The sequence below is a fragment of the Equus caballus genome, chromosome 14 (assembly GCF_041296265.1).
Source record: "Equus caballus isolate H_3958 breed thoroughbred chromosome 14, TB-T2T, whole genome shotgun sequence".
NCBI classification, from domain to species: Eukaryota; Metazoa; Chordata; class Mammalia; order Perissodactyla; family Equidae; genus Equus; species Equus caballus.
In genome coordinates, this window is record NC_091697.1 from 59,296,362 (window position 1) to 59,317,254 (window position 20,893).

General features: G+C 37.8%; 1 protein-coding gene across 2 annotated transcripts in view; it reads left to right on the forward strand.

Moving 5' to 3' along the window:
* Positions 1–476: 476 nt before the first annotated feature.
* MEIKIN (meiotic kinetochore factor) overlaps positions 477–20,893 on the forward strand; it is a 97,168-nt gene continuing 76,751 nt past the window's right edge. For both annotated transcript variants that reach the window (XM_023617742.2, XM_070234432.1), the window contains exons 1-6: positions 477–826; positions 979–1,072; positions 1,483–1,570; positions 3,239–3,299; positions 11,061–11,198; positions 18,570–18,686. In XM_023617742.2, the coding sequence (XP_023473510.1) occupies positions 709–826; positions 979–1,072; positions 1,483–1,570; positions 3,239–3,299; positions 11,061–11,198; positions 18,570–18,686 (616 nt within the window). In that variant the 5' untranslated portion in view covers positions 477–708. The remainder of the gene's footprint in view (positions 827–978; positions 1,073–1,482; positions 1,571–3,238; positions 3,300–11,060; positions 11,199–18,569; positions 18,687–20,893) is intronic.

Sequence of the window (20,893 nt, forward strand, 5' to 3'; positions counted from 1 at the left end):
AAGAAACCTCCTGGAAGTCAAGATCTTCGAATGCTTGGTTAGTCTCTCAAGTACCATGACCCCCCAGCAAATAGGTGCCCCCAAGGACTGAAATTGATTGCTCAGGAGGATACTCCCTGTCGCTTTAATGTGCTTTCGTTCCTCTCTGACCTTCCTGTACTGAGCCAGGTTGACCCCCAGCTAGATTCCCTGTGCTCAGAGACCTAAAACTGCATTACCACGGCCTTCCTGCAGTCTTGATAGGGAGACCAGCCCAGCCGAGGCATCAGTAGCACATGTTGCGCCCATCAGACTAATGAGAAAATGAAAAGCAAGGAGTACCTCCTGGGCAAGGAAAAGGCCTTTTCCAATAAGCTTCCTTTGAGAACGGTGAAAGACCCTGTGCCAGGCGCCCAGAAGCCACCAGGCCCCCGCCAAACACCAGAGCGCCGTGCCTCCAGGAGGGCGGGGCCGCAGCCACGTTACTCCGTCTTCCCAGAAGCCATCGCGCGACTTGACTGAGATAAAAAGGCGGGAGCGGCTTCGCTCCAGCGTCGAGGTGGGCGCTCAGGCCTGGTGGTGGTGTTTCTTCGCCTCAGTCTTCTCAGGCTGCTGCGCAGGCCGCCGCTGGACGCTGACTCCCGCCGACTGTAGCTCAGTTAGTCAGGAAGGCGACGAGACAGGCCGTCAAGGGCCGAGAGGCCGCTGAGGCCTGGGAGTGGGGTGACAATGTGGCCGCTACGAGTCTATACCCGCAAGAAGCGGGCCGACCAGAGACTCAACCTAACCCCGACGCCGGACCTAGCGGAGCCTCCCCCAGGCCCGGGCCGAAGGCTCGCTGCCCGCTGTAAGCCCCGCCGGGCTGGCCTGCGGGGCGGGGCCCGGGGTGGGGAGCGTGGGGCGCGGGGGCTGGGGCGGCTGGGCCTCGGCCCGGGGACGCCTGAGACCGGCGGGCGGGCCTCCAGGGCTTTTGCCCTGAAACGTGTCGCCCTCTCTCAGGCCTGAAAGGAAATGACAAAGCACACGGTTTGCCGAAGATTGCGGAGAAAGCGGAGCGCAGTGCGCAGGGAGCTGGCTGCTCTGGGCTGCCGAGGTGCGTAGCCCCGAGCAACAGCCCCGGGCCTTCTGGCCGCCTCAAACCTTCAGTCCTGATCTTCTGCTAATAAGAGCTGCTTAGTCTAGGAATCAACGAAGAAAATAGATAGAATACTCTAATTTCGCTCTTCTCAAAACATACACCCACAAATTTGACTTCAGAAAGATTTAATTAAAAAACAAAAAAAGAAATCTCGTCAAGTCCCCTGAAAGCAAGCGAGATCGAACTTCCGAGAAAGCATTTGTAGCTTTCGTTGGGTATCGGTACAATTCTCCCCCTCTGGTCCTTCCTTTTTCCTAATGATGTCCCCAGAGAGCCTTTCAGATTCTGAACAGCGTGAGCAGTGAACAGACACGTGGAGAGCCCAGCCCAGACCGGGCCAACTAATTGTGCTGTTTGTTTGTTAGCACTCAGTTAAGAGTTACAGGAGAGAAAAACCTGCAAGAAAGTAGCACTAGTGAAGAGCTCCGGGACGAGAAGATGGCTCCGCTGAGCGTATGTATGTTTCTCCTATGGTCCTTGGATACGCTTGGTGTAGAAACCAGCGGTACCTGATGTCCCTCCAGATGAAAGGATAATACGGTCTTTGTTACATAGAGACCACACAGCTTTCTAGTGTTTTTGTAGACATTGATGCTGTGTCTTTAGTCAGGGCCTTGAATTTCTGATTCTGGTAGTTTCATAGCCAGGCATTTTCATTTTTTCCTTCCTGCGACAAAAATTTGAGAAATATCTGTTACTGGCTAATTTTCTGTGTGACTGCTGCAAAGCGTTTCTTGGTAACTCTCATGTTTGGTACCAGTGAAACATTTTAAAGCCATTTGCATGTTTTCTCATTTGACTTTCCGTTAACAACTAGAGACAGAGGGTTCATTATCATTAGAATATTATGTAACTTCTTGATCGACTCTATTTAATATGAATTCTGTGTAATATTTTAAAGATGTATAGCAATAGTTTGGAGAAACTCAGATTTTTAAAAATTGCTGTGACTCATCTGACATTAGCATTAAATTTGATAGTCATGTTTCAGTGTTTTAACTTAGATGTTTCTCTATAGCATGCTTTTTGGGGAGAGGGCAGTTTGAACAAAAGGCATTTTTTGAAAAGGCTTTTACCCTAGATTTTAGCAGTGTTAAGTGTTCCTTGTAGATGATTCAGACTATTTGAAAAAATTATTTAAACAGTTTCTTCTAATTTTTGTATATTTCTTTCCATTACTTTTTTCTGTGCCTTTTTAAAATTTTACAATTACCTTATTGTGTATTCCTCTAACATTAGTCTTCAGAAATATGATGTTCAGTATAGTGCTTTGTCTTATAGATAGATATACCATGGTTTATATAACTGGTTCCCTGTGGTTGGAGGAATGAGGTTGTTTCCAAGGTTTTGCTGTTTAGATATCAGTGGACGTCCCACTATGGAAGTTTTTGTGTACCTCAAATTGTTATCCTGAGACAAATACTTTGCAGTGGGTCAAAGGTTGGAACATGTTTAAAATTTTTGATTCATATTGGCAAATTTCCACCATCTTACCTGAAACTTAAAAAATATACATATTTATTATTTGATAGATGAAATGTGGCATGTTGTTTCATTTTCCATTTTTTGAATGCTAGGAAAGGTAATACTTTTTTCCCCTCATTTTATTGACCATGTTGTTTCTTTTTGTGTGAAATACTTACATATATTGAAGATAGTTATACTTTTACACATACGTATATAACAAATATTTTCATGTTTGTTTGCCTTTAATTTTATTTCTGGTATTTAGACTTATCTTCAATCTTTTCTTTTGATTCATTTTCCTTTCATATTTAGAGAGAAGAAAACCCTTCCTACCTAGGGGATCAGAAAAATATTCACCTTTATCTTGTAGTTACTGGTTTATCTCACAGTAGTTAGTTGACTAGTGTATTGTTGATTCTCTAGATATGTCCACAATATTATATTTTAATATTTATTTTTAGATTTAATATTAAATATGAGATTACATCTGTGATCAATAAACTGAAAGAATTTATTATATATATGAAACTGATATGCATAGTTGACCTTAGTGTTTCATTTTCAAAATAACCAAATCAGTGTGATATGATATTATAATATAAAAATATTCAATCTCCTAATTTGTGCTATATCTTTAATTATTATTTCACATAGGAGTCAGTCCCTGATGACCTCCAGATTGACAGTAGTTCATCAAATAGTGAACTGTTATCAGGTAAGACTGTTAGGTATGAACTCCTTCAGTTTTCTTTCTTACAAACATGAGCATCCGTTTGTGTCTCTGCCCCATCTTCCCAACTCAATCTTTCTCCTAGTCCAAGGTGAATCCTTCTGCCTGTTCTCTGGACCTCATCCTCAAAGCCTTCAAGCACATACCAGTAAACTACAATTGTGATAAATGCTACAAAAAAGAGATCGACTTGAGTGTAACTAATTGAATTTAGTTGGAGAGATTAGGGAAGTCTTCCACAAAGGAATGGCAGTTTAATTGAGATCCAAAAACAGTGCAAATTAGCTATGCAAAGAGATGAGTAACAAGCAAGCCAGGTAGAGGAACAGCATGTGCAAAGAACAGCAAAGTAGGACCGACCGTTATGTGTTCATGAACTGAAAAAAGGCCAGTATGGCTGTAGTACAGAGAAGAAGAGAAAATGCGATAATAAGACAAGATTGAACAGACAGAGGCCTTGCATAGCCTTGTAGGCCATGTCAAAGATATTGATGTTTATCTTTGGAGCAGCAAGAAGTCACTGAAGTCTTTAAATAGGAAATGATGGGATCACTTTAGCTACAGTATGGAAAGAAGCAGGAGTGGATACAAACAGACTAGTTAGGAGGTTATTTCAGTAGTTTGGGGGAGAAGTGATGGTGGTTTGTACTAAGGGATGGCATTGGAGGTAGAAAGAAGTGGGCCTATCTGATGGCTAGTTTAGGAAGTGAAATTGACAGAATTTGACAAATGAAGAGTGAAGGAGATGGAAGTATTAGAGATGACACCTGTCTCTGGTTTACATAACTGCATATAAGGTGGTATCAGTTGCTGAAAAAATCTTGTTTGAGGGAAAGATCACAAATTTTGTTTTTAATATATTAAGTATGGGTACCTTTCAGGTGACTAAGTAGCAGTGTCAGATAGACAGTTGGTTATGAACAACTGCTGATAGAAATTTGTGAGCCAGTACATATTGGGATACTTGAGGTTACTTTTGAAAACAAGAAAGGATGCCGTCAACACACCAGAAATACTGAAGGAATTCTTAAAAGCAGATGAGATCAGACTGATTAATATATCAAGAGCAGAGAAAAAGCACTGCAGAGGTAAGAATAGTTCTAGAGATAGTTGAAACACTTGGTCAATAAATGCAAAAAACTCTAGTAGAGGGGACCCTAAAGGAATTGTCAAGGTAGTGGATTAAGTACTACTCTCTGGCACTACATGACCTGGCCCCCTTCTCCTTATCCCCTTCTTATACTGGGAACACTGGCAGTTACCAGTGCCTGCTGCCAGTTTAAAACCCTGGGAATTACTCTCAAGCAAGGTGAACTAAGGGGTTGGCTCCTAAGGTTCAGTGTTGGGGCTTCAGTGAGAAGCAGAGGAGAGTGTGAAGTAACTCCAAATTGCCACAGGATAGCAGAGGGAGAAAAAACTAAAAGATACACATTATGCTTATGCTTGTTAACTATATAATATAGATATAGTATGGCTCTCTGAAGTGTGAATTCTAATACAGGAGACTTCCAGTGTACACACCAGCCAGATAATTAGGGCAGCACCCCCATGTAACCTACAGTACCCAGAAAATATAGGAGGACATCCCCACCCAGAACATAAGTTCCCCAAATGTCTCATCACTCTTCTAAAATCTCCAGAGGTAGGGTACTGTTTCAGAATTTATACTCATTGCCATACAAACAGAGATTCTCAAATAGAGATATGAACAGACAACCAGAAACAGCCAAATCTTTGAAGAAAACCAGTGACATGGAAGAGAGGCAACAAGTGCAACAAATGGAAGAACTAACACCTGAGGAAAAGGCAGAAAACTTTAAAGTAAATATCCCTTTAGAGACAAGAGGCCATTGAATCCATAATGTAACAGGCTGCTATAAAAAAAAATTATAGTCCCTGGAAACTTAAAAATATCACCAAATTTAAAAACTCAATAAATGTGCCCAATATTGGAATGAATTCAGCTGAAAATCAAATTAGCGAGCTAGAGAATAGAACAGAGGAATATTTCCTAGAATATAGTGCAAAAGAATATGGGAGGTGCTCAACAAATGCTTTTCTCTCCTTCCCTTCCCATCTTTGCCTGGTTAACTTCTACTTTTTATTCAAAAACAAATTCAAGTGCTGTTTCTACTGGGAAGCCTCTCCTGACTGCTCTTCTTTCTTTCTAGATGAGTTTTTCTATCCCGGTAGTTCTGTGGCGCTCTTTGTATACTGTCATAGGACTCAAAACAGCAGTATAATTGTTTTTTGTTCTTCTTGGCTCTATAGCCATTGAGAATAAACACTATCTTTTATCTTTCTTTCCCATACTTGGGACATAATATAGTTTCAAATGCTTGTTGAATAAGTTTTATACTCTATTTAGGGAAAATAAACCATTTAACTATAATCAGTATTTTCTAAAATTGTACTTTAAATATATGGTAAATGTCCTTGATTACTAGGTTTGTCAAGTTGATGTGTAAAAGGTATAGGGAAATAGAAAATAGACTGTCTATTTTACAGACTGGTTGTGTTCTAAGAGTTCATTTGTTGATTGATATTTGAAACCTGGAATACTGTTTCCCATAATAAGATGTAAATGGTTAGGTTTTGAGTAGCCCACAGAATTCTATTTAACATATAATTAATTGTTTTAATTCTGTCTTGGAATCTAGTAATTTTACAACATGATGAAAATTAATTCAGGACTTCATTTTTAATGTGGAAAATTAAATATACACATTTACTTCTCCCTTCTGAAACCTCACTAAGATATCAATAAAGGCATAAAAAAGGCATGAAACCACAAGGTGGAGAAAAAGAGAGAGAAGAGACCTCAGCTGACATAGATAATCAACTAAAGTTTGGAATTTGGAAGGTAGATGAATAAATTATAACTGGCCTAACAGACCAAAAGAAAAAGAATCCCAAAAAACTGAAAGCTAGTTGTCTAGAGTAAGGACAAACCAATAAGCAAACTGACTCAGGCTGTAGGTTCAGGAATTAAGAGGCATCACATATTCCTGAAGGAATGAGTATAGATAGTGTTGAAAATAGGAGGATTTCTGGGAATCTTTAAAAGTACCAGTTAGACACTTTGATCCCTTACCAAACACTGTGTGGCCAGGCAACTACTCTTTTTCCTACCCTGGCAGTCCAGAGACAATTGAAGCAGAGGTTGTAGACTCAGGGATGGTAGGTACTGTTCAGAGCTGGGGTGCTATATTGAAAACTAGTGGGCGGGGTAAGGAGAGGAGGAGGGAAGGGAATTAAGAGAAGTCTGTATACTTAGTGGTAAAACCCTCAGACCCCTTATCCCACTCAGGAAAATACACCTCAACTAGGAGACTGGAGGATTCCTCTTTTGGAAACTTTTCTGTCCAGGAGAGGACCTATATTCTGGCAGTAATGACCTCATTCTTGTCTAAATACCATTCAGAAAATCCCACTACTTCCCAAACCCTCTCACGAATCCAGAGTTTCCAATAGCTACTTTAGTGCCTCATTCTTGAACATTCAAGAATTGCCAGGCATTTAAAGAAAACATTTAAAATAAAAGATAGATACCAAATAAAAAGAAACTTGAAGGACATAGACAATGTAAGAAAACTTTTAAAGACCGTGTTTTCATTATTATCCTCAGGATGATAAGAAAAAAAAATGTGTCCATGAAACAAGTGCAGGCTACTATAGACAGGAGCATTCAGAGAACAAAAACAATTCTTAAAAAATAAAAATATGGAATAAAAAATTCTGTGAAGGATTAGATGAAGAATTTAAGGAGGTAGTCTAAAAGTTGAACAAACGTCAAAGAGAAGATAAAAATAGTGGCAATGGTGACACAACTCTATGAGTATATTAAAAACTTCTGAATCATACACTTTAAAAGGTTGAGATTTATGGAATATGAATTGTATTCCAATAAAGCTGCTATTTAAAAAGGAAAAATAATTAGAAGACGAGTCCAGGCATTCTAACACCTGAAAAATAGTAGTTCCAGACATTATAGAGTAAACAGAAAGGAAATTATTGAACACATAAAACTAGAAATATTTTTAGAATTAAAAATGGTCATGAGTGTGCATATTGAAAGAGATCACCAACTGCCCATCACAATTAATGAAAAAAGACCCACACCAAAGCACAACATTATGTGATTTAAAAATCCTCAGGATAAAGAGAGAAATCCTTCAGTATTCCAGAGAAAAAAATTGTTGATTGCAATTATGCAATCAAGAGTGTGGATGGCATTAAACTTGTCAAGAACAACTCCAGAAACTAGAACATGGTGGAAAAATGCATTTAAAATTCTGAAGAGAACTGATTTTGCAGAGACAGGATGATTCCCCACCCAAAATTTGGTTTTAAATTTCAAGATTGATGATGCCACCCACATTCCAAAAGGATATGGAAAAGTTTGTTACTCATATAAAATAAGACTTTCTGGAGAAGAGGGCATCTCCCAAGCAGGCCTGAAAATGTCTTGAGAGAGCAGGGAAGGGAGACTGGGTTGGGGGTTTTATGCAGTTAGAGGATGGGGCCAGGATGAGGTTTCCTGTGTATGGTTATAACTTGCCATCATTGCCAAAAGATGGAGCACCGGGGCTATCTTATCAGCCTGCCCAGATGTGGGGCAGAAGAGGAAGAGGGAGCAGTGAGGTTTAAATCTGTCAAACATCAAATATGGGAATCAGGACCGGCCCCGTGGCCAAGTGGTTAAGTTCGCACACTCCGTTTCAGCAGCCCAGGGTTTCGCCGGTTCATATCCTGGGCATGGACATGGCACAGCTCATCAAGCCATGCTTAGGAGGTGTCCCACATGCCACAACTAGAAGGACCCATGACTAAAATGTGCAACTGTGTACTGGGGGGATTTGGGGAGGAAAAAAAGCAGAAAAGAAAATTGGCAACAGTTGTTAGCTCAGGTGCCAATCTTAAAAAAAAAAAAATGGGAATCAGTTTTTTTAAGGTACCAGTTTGGAATTCTATACCCAGCCAAATAATCACTCAAGTATGGAGACAGTATAAAGAAATTTTTAGACAGGTCTTCCATGCATCTTTTCTCAGGAAATGGAGATATTCCAGCAAAACTAGAGAGTAAATCAATAAGAAATCATGGGATCCAGGAATCAAAGGAATACAGGAAATATGCAAAATAATTTCATAGGATATTAATTTCTTAGGTAAAGGGAAATCCCAAGAAGACACCTGTGCAGTATGTCCAGAGGACAAACAGTCCAAATTTGAGTGAGTGTATTGAGATTGCCCATAGCAATACTTCTTAAAAAAAGGAAAAAGAAAAAAGGAAAGAAAGAGAAAGAGGAGAAGAAGGAAGGAAAGAAAAGAAAAGAAAGAAAGGAACTGGTAGATAACCTGGTGTTTTTTAAAGTATTGACAGAAAATTTACATGTTTGACAGAAGTTGGGATGAAATAGTGATAGATACTTAGAAAACTAATTTAAACATTACATAATCAACACAAAGAGAAAATAAAAACTTGTAGCAAAAAGGTGATGAATATAACTCTTAGTACATAGATCATCTGTAAATATATTTGAGCAATCACAATCATTGAATACATTTAATTTAGAAATATAAAGGTGGATATTAAAAGAAAAAATTACTAGAGCTGAAAGTAGTTGTCTCTAGAGTGTAGAAATTATGATGGGGAGGTATGAGACAAGACATTGCAGTTTTTGTTATAAGCCTTGTAGGACTACTTGACTTTTTAAAAAATGTATCGTATAATTTGCTATAAATGTAATTTTAAATGCAATTACATTTCTAAATTGTGACACCAGGAACAACCTTCCACTGATATAGTCTGAACATTTATTTATTCTTTTCTCTACCCAACTACCCAGATGGTGAATACAGGGCTTTCCAAATTTCTGAACCTGGCTTGACTTCTGGGGTTTGGTGGAAAGGATAGCTTTCCTGTGAGTGGTATTTAGGGAATTTTGTGAGATGGAAGGCAAGAGAGATGTAACAACATGTGAGTGGGAAGGATGAAGACAGAGTGAGAAGTGTAAAAAGTAGCAAGGACAAGGACAGGACACTCCAGGGCAGTTGGAATAGGGGAAGCAAAAGATACTCAGAGGGATAACCCACCTCTGACGTCTGAGGAGGTGAAGAAGGTTGGTAGATTGGGTTGATCAGTTTAAGTGTTGCAATGGTGGCTGGAGGAGGTGGCCAGATAGAAAATAATTGTCAACTTTAAGGAGGTGATTGGAGTGGGAGAGAAAGGTGTGGTGAGGTCAAAGTAGGAAGGACAAAGAATTAGTTGTCTCAGGTAGTTAGTGGCAATGGATCAGAGATAGGCATAAGTCAGCTCCAGGACAGGAAATAATAGGATTTAAGAGCAATGCTCCCTTTTCATTCCTTACCCCCTACCCTGCTGGCTTCTGTTAGTGTTGACCTCTATTTTGTCATGTTGGAAGTGTTTAATGAATGCTGAGACTATAGCAGAGTGTGTTTTCCCTTTTCTTACTAAACCTTCTGGTTCTTAACTTTTAGTACTAGGTTCTATCATTTGTTGGAAAGGTCTTCATGCTAGTCTACTCCCACATGGATGACTTCAAGATCTCTGAGTCTCAGAGATTCTCTTCAAATATTTTGCCTATTTTCTTATTGAGATGTTTGTTTTCTTATGATTGAGTTTTCAGAGTTCTTTATATTCTGGATTCCAGTCCATTTGCAAATGTTTTCTCTTAGTCTGTGGCTTGAAAAAAAGGGCAGAGGATATGAACAGATATTTTTCCAAAGAAGACATACAGATGGCCAACAAGCAGACAAAAAGATGTTCAACATCACTAATTATTGGGGAAGTATAAATCAAAACCACAATGAGATATCACTTCACACCTGTTAGAATGCCTATTACCAAAAAGACAAGAAATAACACGTGCTGGAGAGGATATACAGAAAAGGGAACCCTCATATGCTGTTGATGGGAATGTAAATTAACAGTCTCTTTTGAAGAGAAGTTTTTAAATTTGATGAAGTCCAATTTATCATTGCTATTGCTTTATGAATCGTCACATTAGTGTTATATAAAAGAAATCTTTGCCTAACTCAGTGTCATGAAGACTCTCTCCTCGTTTTTTTTCTAGAAGTATTGTAGTTTTAGGATTAACATTTAGGTCTATGATCCATTTAGAGTTAATTTTTTATATGATGGAAGGTATGAAGTTATTTATTTTGTTTTGCTTTTGCTTATGGATATCCAGTTGTTCCAGGATGATTTGTTAAAAGAATAGCTTTCTCCACTGAATTGCCTTTGCGTCTTGGGCCAAAATCAGTTGCTCATATATGTGTGAGTCTATTTCTGGGCTTTCTGTCCAGTTATTTTGATCTATTTGTCTGTGTTTAGGCTCATTGTTTTTTACATGGCATAACTAGAATCACCTTTTCTTCTCCTCAGTTAGTTAGCTTACAGTTAGTGGGTCACTTATATATAAAACTTGGATTTTTGAGACAAGAATCAAAGTAGGGAGTCAAAGTAGGGAACGAATAAGTTGTGAAAATTTGAAAAACAATGGAAAAGGATTATAATGCATTTTCTCTACATCAAAAACAAGATTCTTTTCTAAGTTTGAAATTCAAGTGGTATACAATAGCATGTGTTTTCAGTTGTATGTGGAAGTAATTTTACAGTCTTAGTGTACAACTGCATGTACATTTCTTTAACCTTGGATTCTTAGGAATTTTAGTCTGTTTACTAATGAAACATTTTACCCTTTTTGTTTGTTTATTCTACAGGGCTAAGTTTGCAGCACGAAATTTCTAGTTCTCTTCTGAGCTATTCAATCACAGACTCTTATACAGAATATAAGAGTTTTGAAGAGAGTTTAAGTAGCTTCCCGTCACCTGAACTCTTCAGAGGATCAGATTGTTTAGGTGAGAAAATAATTTCAACCTTAAGTTGCTCCATATAGAAATTGTTCCTTTGTCCACAAATCCTCCAATGAATAATTTTCTTTTTGAGAAGGCATACTTGTCTTCCTCCCCAAAACCTTTTTCCTCTGCCCACTGTCTACTGTGTTCCATCCTCAATCCTGGGACTATAGATCGAAAGCCCTCAGATCAGGAAAAGATGAAGAGATTAGCATTTACGTGTAATACATATCCAATTATTAAGCAATTTTGCACGTAATGAATGTATACTGTTCTCTTGAACTATGGGCTAGCTTTTATTTCCTGTACTTCTCTTACTTTTCAGTAGATAAGCTAAATGTTAACTAGGCTATTCCCTGCTTGAATTTTCTCTACAAATTAACAGTTATTTACATTTACTATACATGTAATTAAAGGCTTTTGTTAATGATGACAGGTTGAACACATGCCTTCCTCCACAACTTTTTGCAGTAGCAAAAAGTGACTTTTTTTAAAGACACAAACACTTAAGGGTAAAGAGCATTGGAAAGAATAAAGCATAAAGTTTGGAAAGCTAGAGAGCAAATGGTCTGATAAAGCAGACTTGAGAAAGCTGAGTCCTAAGTCAACAATGGAAATACACCAGAAACAAGCTGGTTTGTACTATGGTATCCCAGAAAAGCTCACAATTTGGCTGCAGCAAACACTTGTGAAAAGATACGTCTGAGGGGGCCGGCCCGGTGGGACAGCGGTTAAGTTCATGCATTCTGCTTTGGCGGCCTGGGGTTTGCCAGTTTGGATCCCGGGTGCGGACCTACATACTGCTTGGCAAGCCAGGCTGTGGGAGGCATCCCACATATAAAGTACAAGAAGATGGTCGCAGATGTTAGCTCAGGACCAGTCTTCCTCATCAAAAAGGGGAGGATTGGTGGCAGATGTTAGCTCAAGGCTAATCTTCCTCAAAAAAAAAAAAAAGATGCCTCTGAAACATGAAAGATGTGGTAATTACTCCTTTCCTACTCAAACGGAGTCTACAGATTTATTCTTTGGGATGTTTTGAAACGGAAGGACTCTTGACTGGAGTATACTAGGCACTGTTAAGAGCAGGGATATTGTGGTATTTTGAAATCTTGGTCCCAATTACTCATTCCACTGTAGTAATATTATATATCCATGCTCTTGCCATAGCCTCGTAGTGGGTGGAGTATATTCTCTCACCCTTTGGCTTTGGGGTTGGCCATGTAACTTGCTTTGGGCAGTAGGATATCAGTGAATGAAACATATGCAAACCTTTGAAATATGCTTAAATGGTTAGGCTTGTCCTCTTATGCTTTTGCCATCATGAGAAGAATATATCCTAATGAGCTTCTGCCTCTCCTATGGGACCCCACAATGAGAAGTACAGAGCAGAACAGCCCCAGACAACCTGTGCACTGCAGAGAGCTGCACCAGCTGATCAGCAGGCCTCTAATCTGAAGCAGAGCTGCCTGAGCCAACCAGTAAATATGGGAATAAGAAATAAATGCTTTTATTTTATGCCACTGAGATTTTGGAGTTATTTATTATACAGAAAAAGCTGACTGCTTCAGATACTATACTGAATGTAGAAGAGGGGGAATTAAATGAAACTCTGCATTCTGAATTGTGAGACCTGCTCACCCAATGCCTATTCCCATCCTAACCCAACAGCTCATGTCTCTGCTCAGCTTTCAGAATAGTAGTACCCAGACTTGAACTTTCTAGGCAGAAGAATGGAAGATTCTTTCATGAGAAATCTGAGCAACCCTAAAGAAAATATTTAAAGATACTGACCTCAGTAGTTCTTCAATGAAACTGACAAGAACACCCTACAGTGAAGCCAACTATATGACAAGCCCCAACTAGGCCATAGAGATCCACTTAGCCTTTTAGGGACCCCTCTTAAATACGAGCAGAGAACCAAGGATCACCAGACTTCTGAGGAAAGCCTGTAACATAAAACATAGAGATCAAAGCAAAGCAAAATATAGGAGTGATGTAAGCAAGGTGTTAAATAGGAAGCCCTGGCCCCTTCTTCCCCTATTGACATACCAATTCAACAGCAATGCACAGACAATTCCCTTTGTGAGAAATCTAAAAACTAGTTGAGGGGCTCCTGCACCCAAGGGAAGCATGAGACTAACCACTTAAAAGCCAGTAGGAAACATTCAAGACACACTCTCAGCATAATCACTACCCCCCACACAGTGCCATACAAACTCCTAGCTCCCAGGTTCTCTCTGGGGAGGGAAGGAAAGGACTGAACCAGGCATCAAATGTTCTAAATTTCCTGGGAGCTTCCCAAAGGATTGGATACCGTCTTACCTATCTTAGAGTGCTCATGGGACCTGACATACTCTAGAAGCTTGATGGGTGCTAAGAACAAAGATAGCAGTTTGGTCTAGCATGCAAGCATTCACTAGATCCCACGTTCTCTCTAGGGAGAGAAAGAGTTGGATCATGTGTCCAACATTGCAATGTTTCAAGAGGCTGCCCGAGGGGATGGCTTCTGTCTCACCTGTCTCAGAGCACTGATGGGACCTAGTATACTATAGATGCTTGGTAGCCACTAAGAACAAAGGTGGTGATTTGGATTAGCAAGAAGGTTTGAGAGAATCCCAGAATCTCTGGTTGGGCTGATTGGTAGGGTCTTCTGTATGACATCAGTCCATGAAGACTGAGAGAGGTGGCTCTTTGTTCTAATGTGCAGATACCAACACAAAGAATCAAAGAAAAATAAGAAACAAGGAAACATGGTCCAAAAAAAGGAATAAGATAAAGCTCCAGAAACTGATCCTAATTAAGTGGAGATGTATGAATAGCCTGACAGAGAATTCAAAATAATTGTCATAAAGATGTTCAAAGAGCTCAGGAGAACAATGCATGAAAAATGTGACATTTTTAAGAAAGATATAGAAAATTTTTTAAAGAACCAAACAGAAATCTTAGAGCTGAGGAGTATAATAACTGAACAGAAAAATTAAGTAAAGGAGTTCAACAGCAGACTAGATCAAGCAGAAGAAGGAATCACTGAACTCAAAGATGGGTCATTTGAAATTATTCAGTCAGGAGCAAAAAGGAAAAAGAATGTAAAAGAGTGAAAAAAGCTTAGAAGACTAATTGGACAAAACCAAACAGATTAATATGTGCATTATGGGAGTTTCAGAAGGAGAAGAAAGAGAGAGAGAAAGGATCAAAAAGCTTATTCACAGAAATAATGGTTGAAAACTTCCCAAATCTGGGGAAGGAAATGTACATCCAGACCTAGAAAGCCCAATGAACCTCAAATAAGATGAACCAAAGAAATCCACACTGGGACACATAATCAAATTGTCAAAGTCAGAGAATTTTGACAGCAGCAATAGAAAAGCAACTTGATACGTACAAGGGAACCCCCATTAGACTGCTAATGGATTTCTCAGCAGAAACCTTGCAGGTTGGAAGGGAGTGGAATGATCTAGTCAAAGCACTAAAAGAAAAAAACTGTTGACCAAAGATACTGTAACCAGAAAATCTGTTCTTAAAAAATGAGGAAGACGGGCCGGCCCCATGGTGCAGCAGTTAAGTGTGCACATTCCACTTCGGCAGCCTGGGGTTCGCCAGTTTGGATCCTGGGTGCGGACATGGCACCACTTGGCAAGCCATGCTGTGGTAGGCATCCCATATATAAAGTAGAGGAAGATGGGCACCGATGTTAGCTCAGGGCCAGCCTTCCTCAGCAAAAAGAGGAGGATTGGCAGCAGTTAGCTCTGGGCTAATCTTCCTCAAAAAGAAAAAATTAGGAAGAGATAAGGACATTCCCAGACAAACAAAAGCTGAAAGAGTTAATCACCACTAAACCTGCCTTAAGAGAAATTCTAAGGGGAGTTCTTCAGGTTGCTCTAAACAGAAACATAAAAGCATATAAAAGTATAAAATTTGTTGATAAGCATATAGACAAATATAATTAATAGTCACTTAATTCTAGTATAAAAGTTAAAAGACAAAAGTATTAAAAATAGCTATAAGAATGTGTTAATGTATGCACTATATAAAAAGATGTAAATTGTAACATCAATAACAAAGTATGTGTGAGAGAAGTAAAAGTGTAGAGTTTTTGTGTATGATTGAAGTTATTATCAACTTAAAATAGACTGTTAAAACTATGCTTTATGTGAGCTCCATGGTAACCACAAAGAAAATACCTATAGAAGATATGCAAAGTAAAAATATGAAGGAATCAAAGTATATCAGTATTTTAAAAATCAGTGAAACAAAGGGAGATGGCAAGAAAGGGAAAGAGGAACAAAAAACTACAAAGCAGAAAACAATTAGCAAAATGGTAATAGTAAGTCCTTCCCTATCAATAATTACTTTAAATATAAATGGATTAAACTCTCCTATCAAAAGACAAAGAGTGGCTGAATGGATTTTAAAAAACCAAGATCCAACTATATGCTATCTACAAAAGACTCACTTTAGATTTAAGAACACACATAGGCTGAAAGTGAAGGGGTGGGACAAGATATTCTATGCAAATGGTGACCAAAAAAGAGCAGAGTGACTGTACTTACATCAGATAACATAGACTTTAAGTCAAAAACTGTCACAAGAGACAAAGAAGGACATTATATAACTATAAGAGGGTCAATTCACCAGGAACATATAAAAATTATAAATAAATATTCACCTAACATCAGAACACCTAACATATAAAGCAAATATGGACAGAACTGAAGGCAGAAATAGGCAACAGTACAATAATAGTAGGAGACTTCAGTACCCCCACTTTCAATAGTGGATAGAACATCCAGACAGGAAACACTTCTTGATTTCAAAATATATTGCAAAGCTTCAGTAATTATAACAGTATGGTACTGGCATAAAGACAGACATATAGAACAATAGAACAGAATAGAGAGCCCAGAAATAAATCCATGCATATATAGTCACCTGATCTTTGACATGAATGCCAAGAATACACAATGGAGAAAGAATAGTTTCTTTAACAAATCATGTTGGGAAAACTGGGTATCCACATACAAAAGAATGATATTGAACCCTTACCTTCCACCATACACAAAAATCAATTCAAAATGGATTTGACTTAAACATAAGACCAGAAACTATAAAACTCCTAGAAGAAAACATTGGGGAAAAGCTTCAGTGACGTTGGTCTTAGCAATGTTTTCTTGGATATAACACCAAAAGCACAGGCAACAAAAGCAAAAAACAGACAAGTGGGACCACATAAAACTAAAAAGCTTCTGCATAATTAACAGAGTGAAAAGGCAACCTATGGAATGGGAGAAAATATTTGCAAGCTACATGTCTGAAAGGGATTAATATGCAAAATCTATAAGAAACTCCTACAACTCAATGGGAAAAAAATATCCAAATAGCCCAACTGAAAAATGGACAAAGGACTTGAATAGACTTTTCCCCAAAGAAAACATACAGATAGCCAACAGGTATATGAAAAGATGCTCAAGATCACTGAGCATGAGGGAAAAGCAAGTCAAAACTACAATGAGATATCACCTCACACCTGTTAGGATTATCATTAAAAAATTTAAAAACATAAGTGTTGGCAAGGATGTGGACAAATTGGAACCCATGTACAATGTTGATGTGAGTATAAAATGGTGCAGCTGCTATGGAAAACGGTATGGAGGTTCCTCAAAAAATTAAAAATAGAACTACCATCAATCCTACTTCTGGGTATTTATGCAAAATAATTGCAATGAGGATCTCAAAGAGATGTTTGCACTCCCATGTTCATTGCAGTATTATTCACAATAGCCAAATGTGGGAACAACCTAAAAGTCCATCAATGGATGAATAGATAAATAAAATATGGTATATATATACAATGGAATGTTATTCAGCCTTAAAACCATAGGAAATTCTGCTATATGCAACAACATGGATGAACCTTGAGGACATTAGGCTAAGTGAAATAAGCCAGAAATACAGAAAGACAAATATTGTATGATTCCACTTATATAAGATATCTAAAATAGTCAAATTCATAGAAGTAGAGCATAGAATGTTGGTTGCCAGGGCCTAGGGAGAGGGGATATGGGGAGTTGCCATTCAACAGATATGAACTTTCAGTTATGCAAGAAGAATAGGTTCTAGAGATCTGCTGTACAACACTGTCCCTATAGTTATCAATGCTCTGTTGTACACTTAGAAATTTAAGAGGGTAGATCTCATGTTAAGTGTTCCTACCACAATAAAATAAAAAATAAAAAAATAAAAGGAACCAAGCAGAAATAGAAACACAAGGAGAGGAAAATATTGAAAAAAAATTCTTCATTGAGCTAAGAAAATATATATTGCATCCATTGAATAGGAATAGGATGCTATAAAAAAGAGAATATTCAGAGAACAAATTAAATTCAATAGCAGAATGGAAAACTGAGTAGGAGAATTAGAAGATAAGGTTAAGGAGATTTCCCAGAAAAAAAGAGGAAAAAAGATTGCAATTTGGAGGAAAAAAAGATGTTGGAGGAAAAGAATGTGAAATTTAATATCAAATGAGAGGAGTTCCAGAAAAAGATAATGAAATAAACAGGAGGATGAAAATTATCAGAGAGATGATTCAAGAGAATTTTCTAGAGCTAACGAATATGATTTGGGGGTTAAAAGGGTCACAATGTGCCTAGCACAATAGTTGAAAAACACCAAGATAAAGCATTATCAAACTTCAGAACACCAGAGAAGGGAATAAACAGAATGGATTTATACAATTTGGTAGAGTTTGGGATTAAATAGATGAAAAATACTGAGAAAACTAAAGAAACAAACAAAAAAGACTTTTGTTGACTCCAGGATAAACAAAAGGTGGTCATAGTATAACGCAAGAGTCAATAGCACTTTTATAGTAATTTATCATCAGAATGTCTGCACTGAGTATTGATCTAACCAAACATGTAATATAATAATATGAGGACAATGGCAAGTGTGGGAAAAGTGGGGACAGGGGATATAAGAGAGAATAGCCTAATTTTTCCATAGTGGGAAGTCGGTGGAAAACTTAAAACTGATGTCAAGTAATAGCAGTGCGCTATTTAGTGATATGATAGTTAATGGGACATAGATATAACTCATGCATAAAATATGAGAGGCAGCTCCCACGTATGCCATCTGTCCCTAAGATCAATAATCTTTATGAGGCAAAAATCTATGAAAGAAATTCGATTAGAGCACTGGAATAGGCCAAAGATTATTTACTGTACTCATGTCATCAATCCTTCTCATTTTTCTCTGTCTCACTCAAAACCGTCTTCAATTACCACAGCTTGTAGGGGGACCTGGGTTGAGGGGAGAAGGTAACCTGCCATTTGTGTGCTGTTGTTCAAAGTTTTGTGCCATTTCTCTCTGCTTTTTTAGATTGGGAACGTCCCAAGTTAGAATACCTGCAATGCAAGAATTCAACTCTTCTGGATACCAGTAAAGCAGTACCGATAGAGAAGGCATCACAGTTTTCAAACCTCTCTGCAATTTTAAGTGAGTTTTCACATTCTTTTTTCTCTTGTCACAGTGGAAAACCCTCGCCTCTGTTGGGAAAGCCAAGTATTTTTTCCTTTGAATGATTTCTAAGCTAAGTTCATCAACTAGGATTACCTTTGGCTACAAGTAACATCTGACTAATAGTAGCTTAAGCACTTATGGGTTTACTTTTTTACTTTTATTTTGAATTAATTTTAGACTTGCAGAAAAGTTGCAAAAATACTACAAAGGGTTCCCATACACCTCTCACCCACCTTTCCCCAGTGTTATCTTGTATAACCTTAGTACAATGATCAGATTCAGGAAATTAACATTGGTATAAACTGTTAACTGAACTACAGATCTTGTTCACATTTCACTAGTTTTTCCACTAATGTCTTTTCTTCTGTTTCAGGATCCTACCCAAGATCCTACATTGCATTTGATTGTTGTTTCTCCCTTAGTCTACTGCAGTCTGTGACAGTTCCGCGGTCTTTCTTTTTCATAATCTTGATACTTTTGAAGATTACTGATCAGTTATTTTGTAGAATGTCCCTCAATTTGAGTTTGTCTAATGTTTTCTCATGATTGAAATGAGGTTATGTGATTTTTTATAAGAACACCACGGAAATGATGTTACACTTTTCTCAGTACATTGTATTAAGGAGTTCTTGATGTCAATATATCTTATTACTGCTGACATTAAACTTCATTACTTGATTAAGGTGGTGTCTGCTGGCTTTCTCCACTGTAAAGTTACTAGTTTCCCTTTGTAGTTAATAAATATCTAAAAAATGATAGTTTGAGGCTCTGTAAATCCTGTTTCTCCTCAAACTTTCATTCACTAATATTACCAGTCATCAGAGAAACTTGACTACAACAGTTATTACTGTGGTGTTCAACTAATGGTGATTTTCTACTTTATTCTTTCCTGCTATATTTATTAATTGGCATTCTACTGCAGAATAACTGTCTCTTCTCTGCCATTTCTTTATTCAATTATTTATATCAGCATGGACTCATGGATATTTACTTGATTTTATGGGTTAAAATCCAATACTTTCATTATTTATTTTCATATTTATTTAATTCTAGTATACACATAAATAAGTTTTAGAATTGTTAAACCAGACCTCTGTGAGAAACACGTTTACTAAATAGATTATAGCGTTTATGTCCAGTTCCTTTTGTCTTTAGCATTACAATATCCAGTCAAAATACTGTTTTCCAAAGTTAGGTAGGTTAGTTCTTTTCTTCCCCTCTCTTTTCAATGCAGTTGTTATTCACTTGTAATATAGTTAGATTCATTTGTCAGTGTTGGATTCAATTTTTGTTTCTCCCATCCTATTTGGTTTCTTTATTTATTCAAGGAGAGGGGACTATGTAAACGTATGTGAAACATTACTATGGCTCTAAGAGTCATAGGTATACAAAAAAAATATTCTCAGAAAAGTTTTGCTTCCTCCTTCTTCCTGCTACCCCAATCCCATTCCCCTTTTCTTTCTACCTCTTTCCTACCCACCCCTGTAAGTACCAACCTCTTCTGTTTATGGTTTATCCCTCTTGTATTTCTTTGCGCAAATGAACAGATACCTATGTATTTTCTTATATCCTCTTGTTTCTTACATGAAGGATAGCATACTTATAGTGTTTTCATTTTGCTTTTTCCACTTAATAGTACGTTCTGGAATTCACTCAATACGGTTTTACAGGGATCTTCCTCATGTTTTTTATAGCTGCATAGTACTCCACTGTATGGATGTACGTTCATTTATTCAACCACTTGCCTATCAATTAGGTATTTAGGGTTTTTTCCCCAATATTTGTCATTAAAAACAATGCTTCAGTGAATAAACTTATGATATATACTTTCGTATTATTGGTGGTATATCTTCAAGGTAGATTTCCAGAAGTAGGATGGCTGGTCAAAAGGTAAGTGGATATAGTTTTATTGAGTATGCCAAACTTTCCTTTACAAGGATTATACTAGTTTTCATTTCCACCAGCAATGTATTAGAGTGCTTGTTTCCCCATATCCTCACCAAGAAAATATATTGTCATATTTTTAAATTATTGCTACTCCAATAGGTGAGAAATGGTATCTCAATGTTATTTTAATTAGCATTTCCCTAATTATATGTGAGTGCAAACATTTTTCATATGTTTGAGGACCATTTTTATTTTGTATGTGTGTGTGAATTTTCTGTTCATGTGTTTTCCTCATT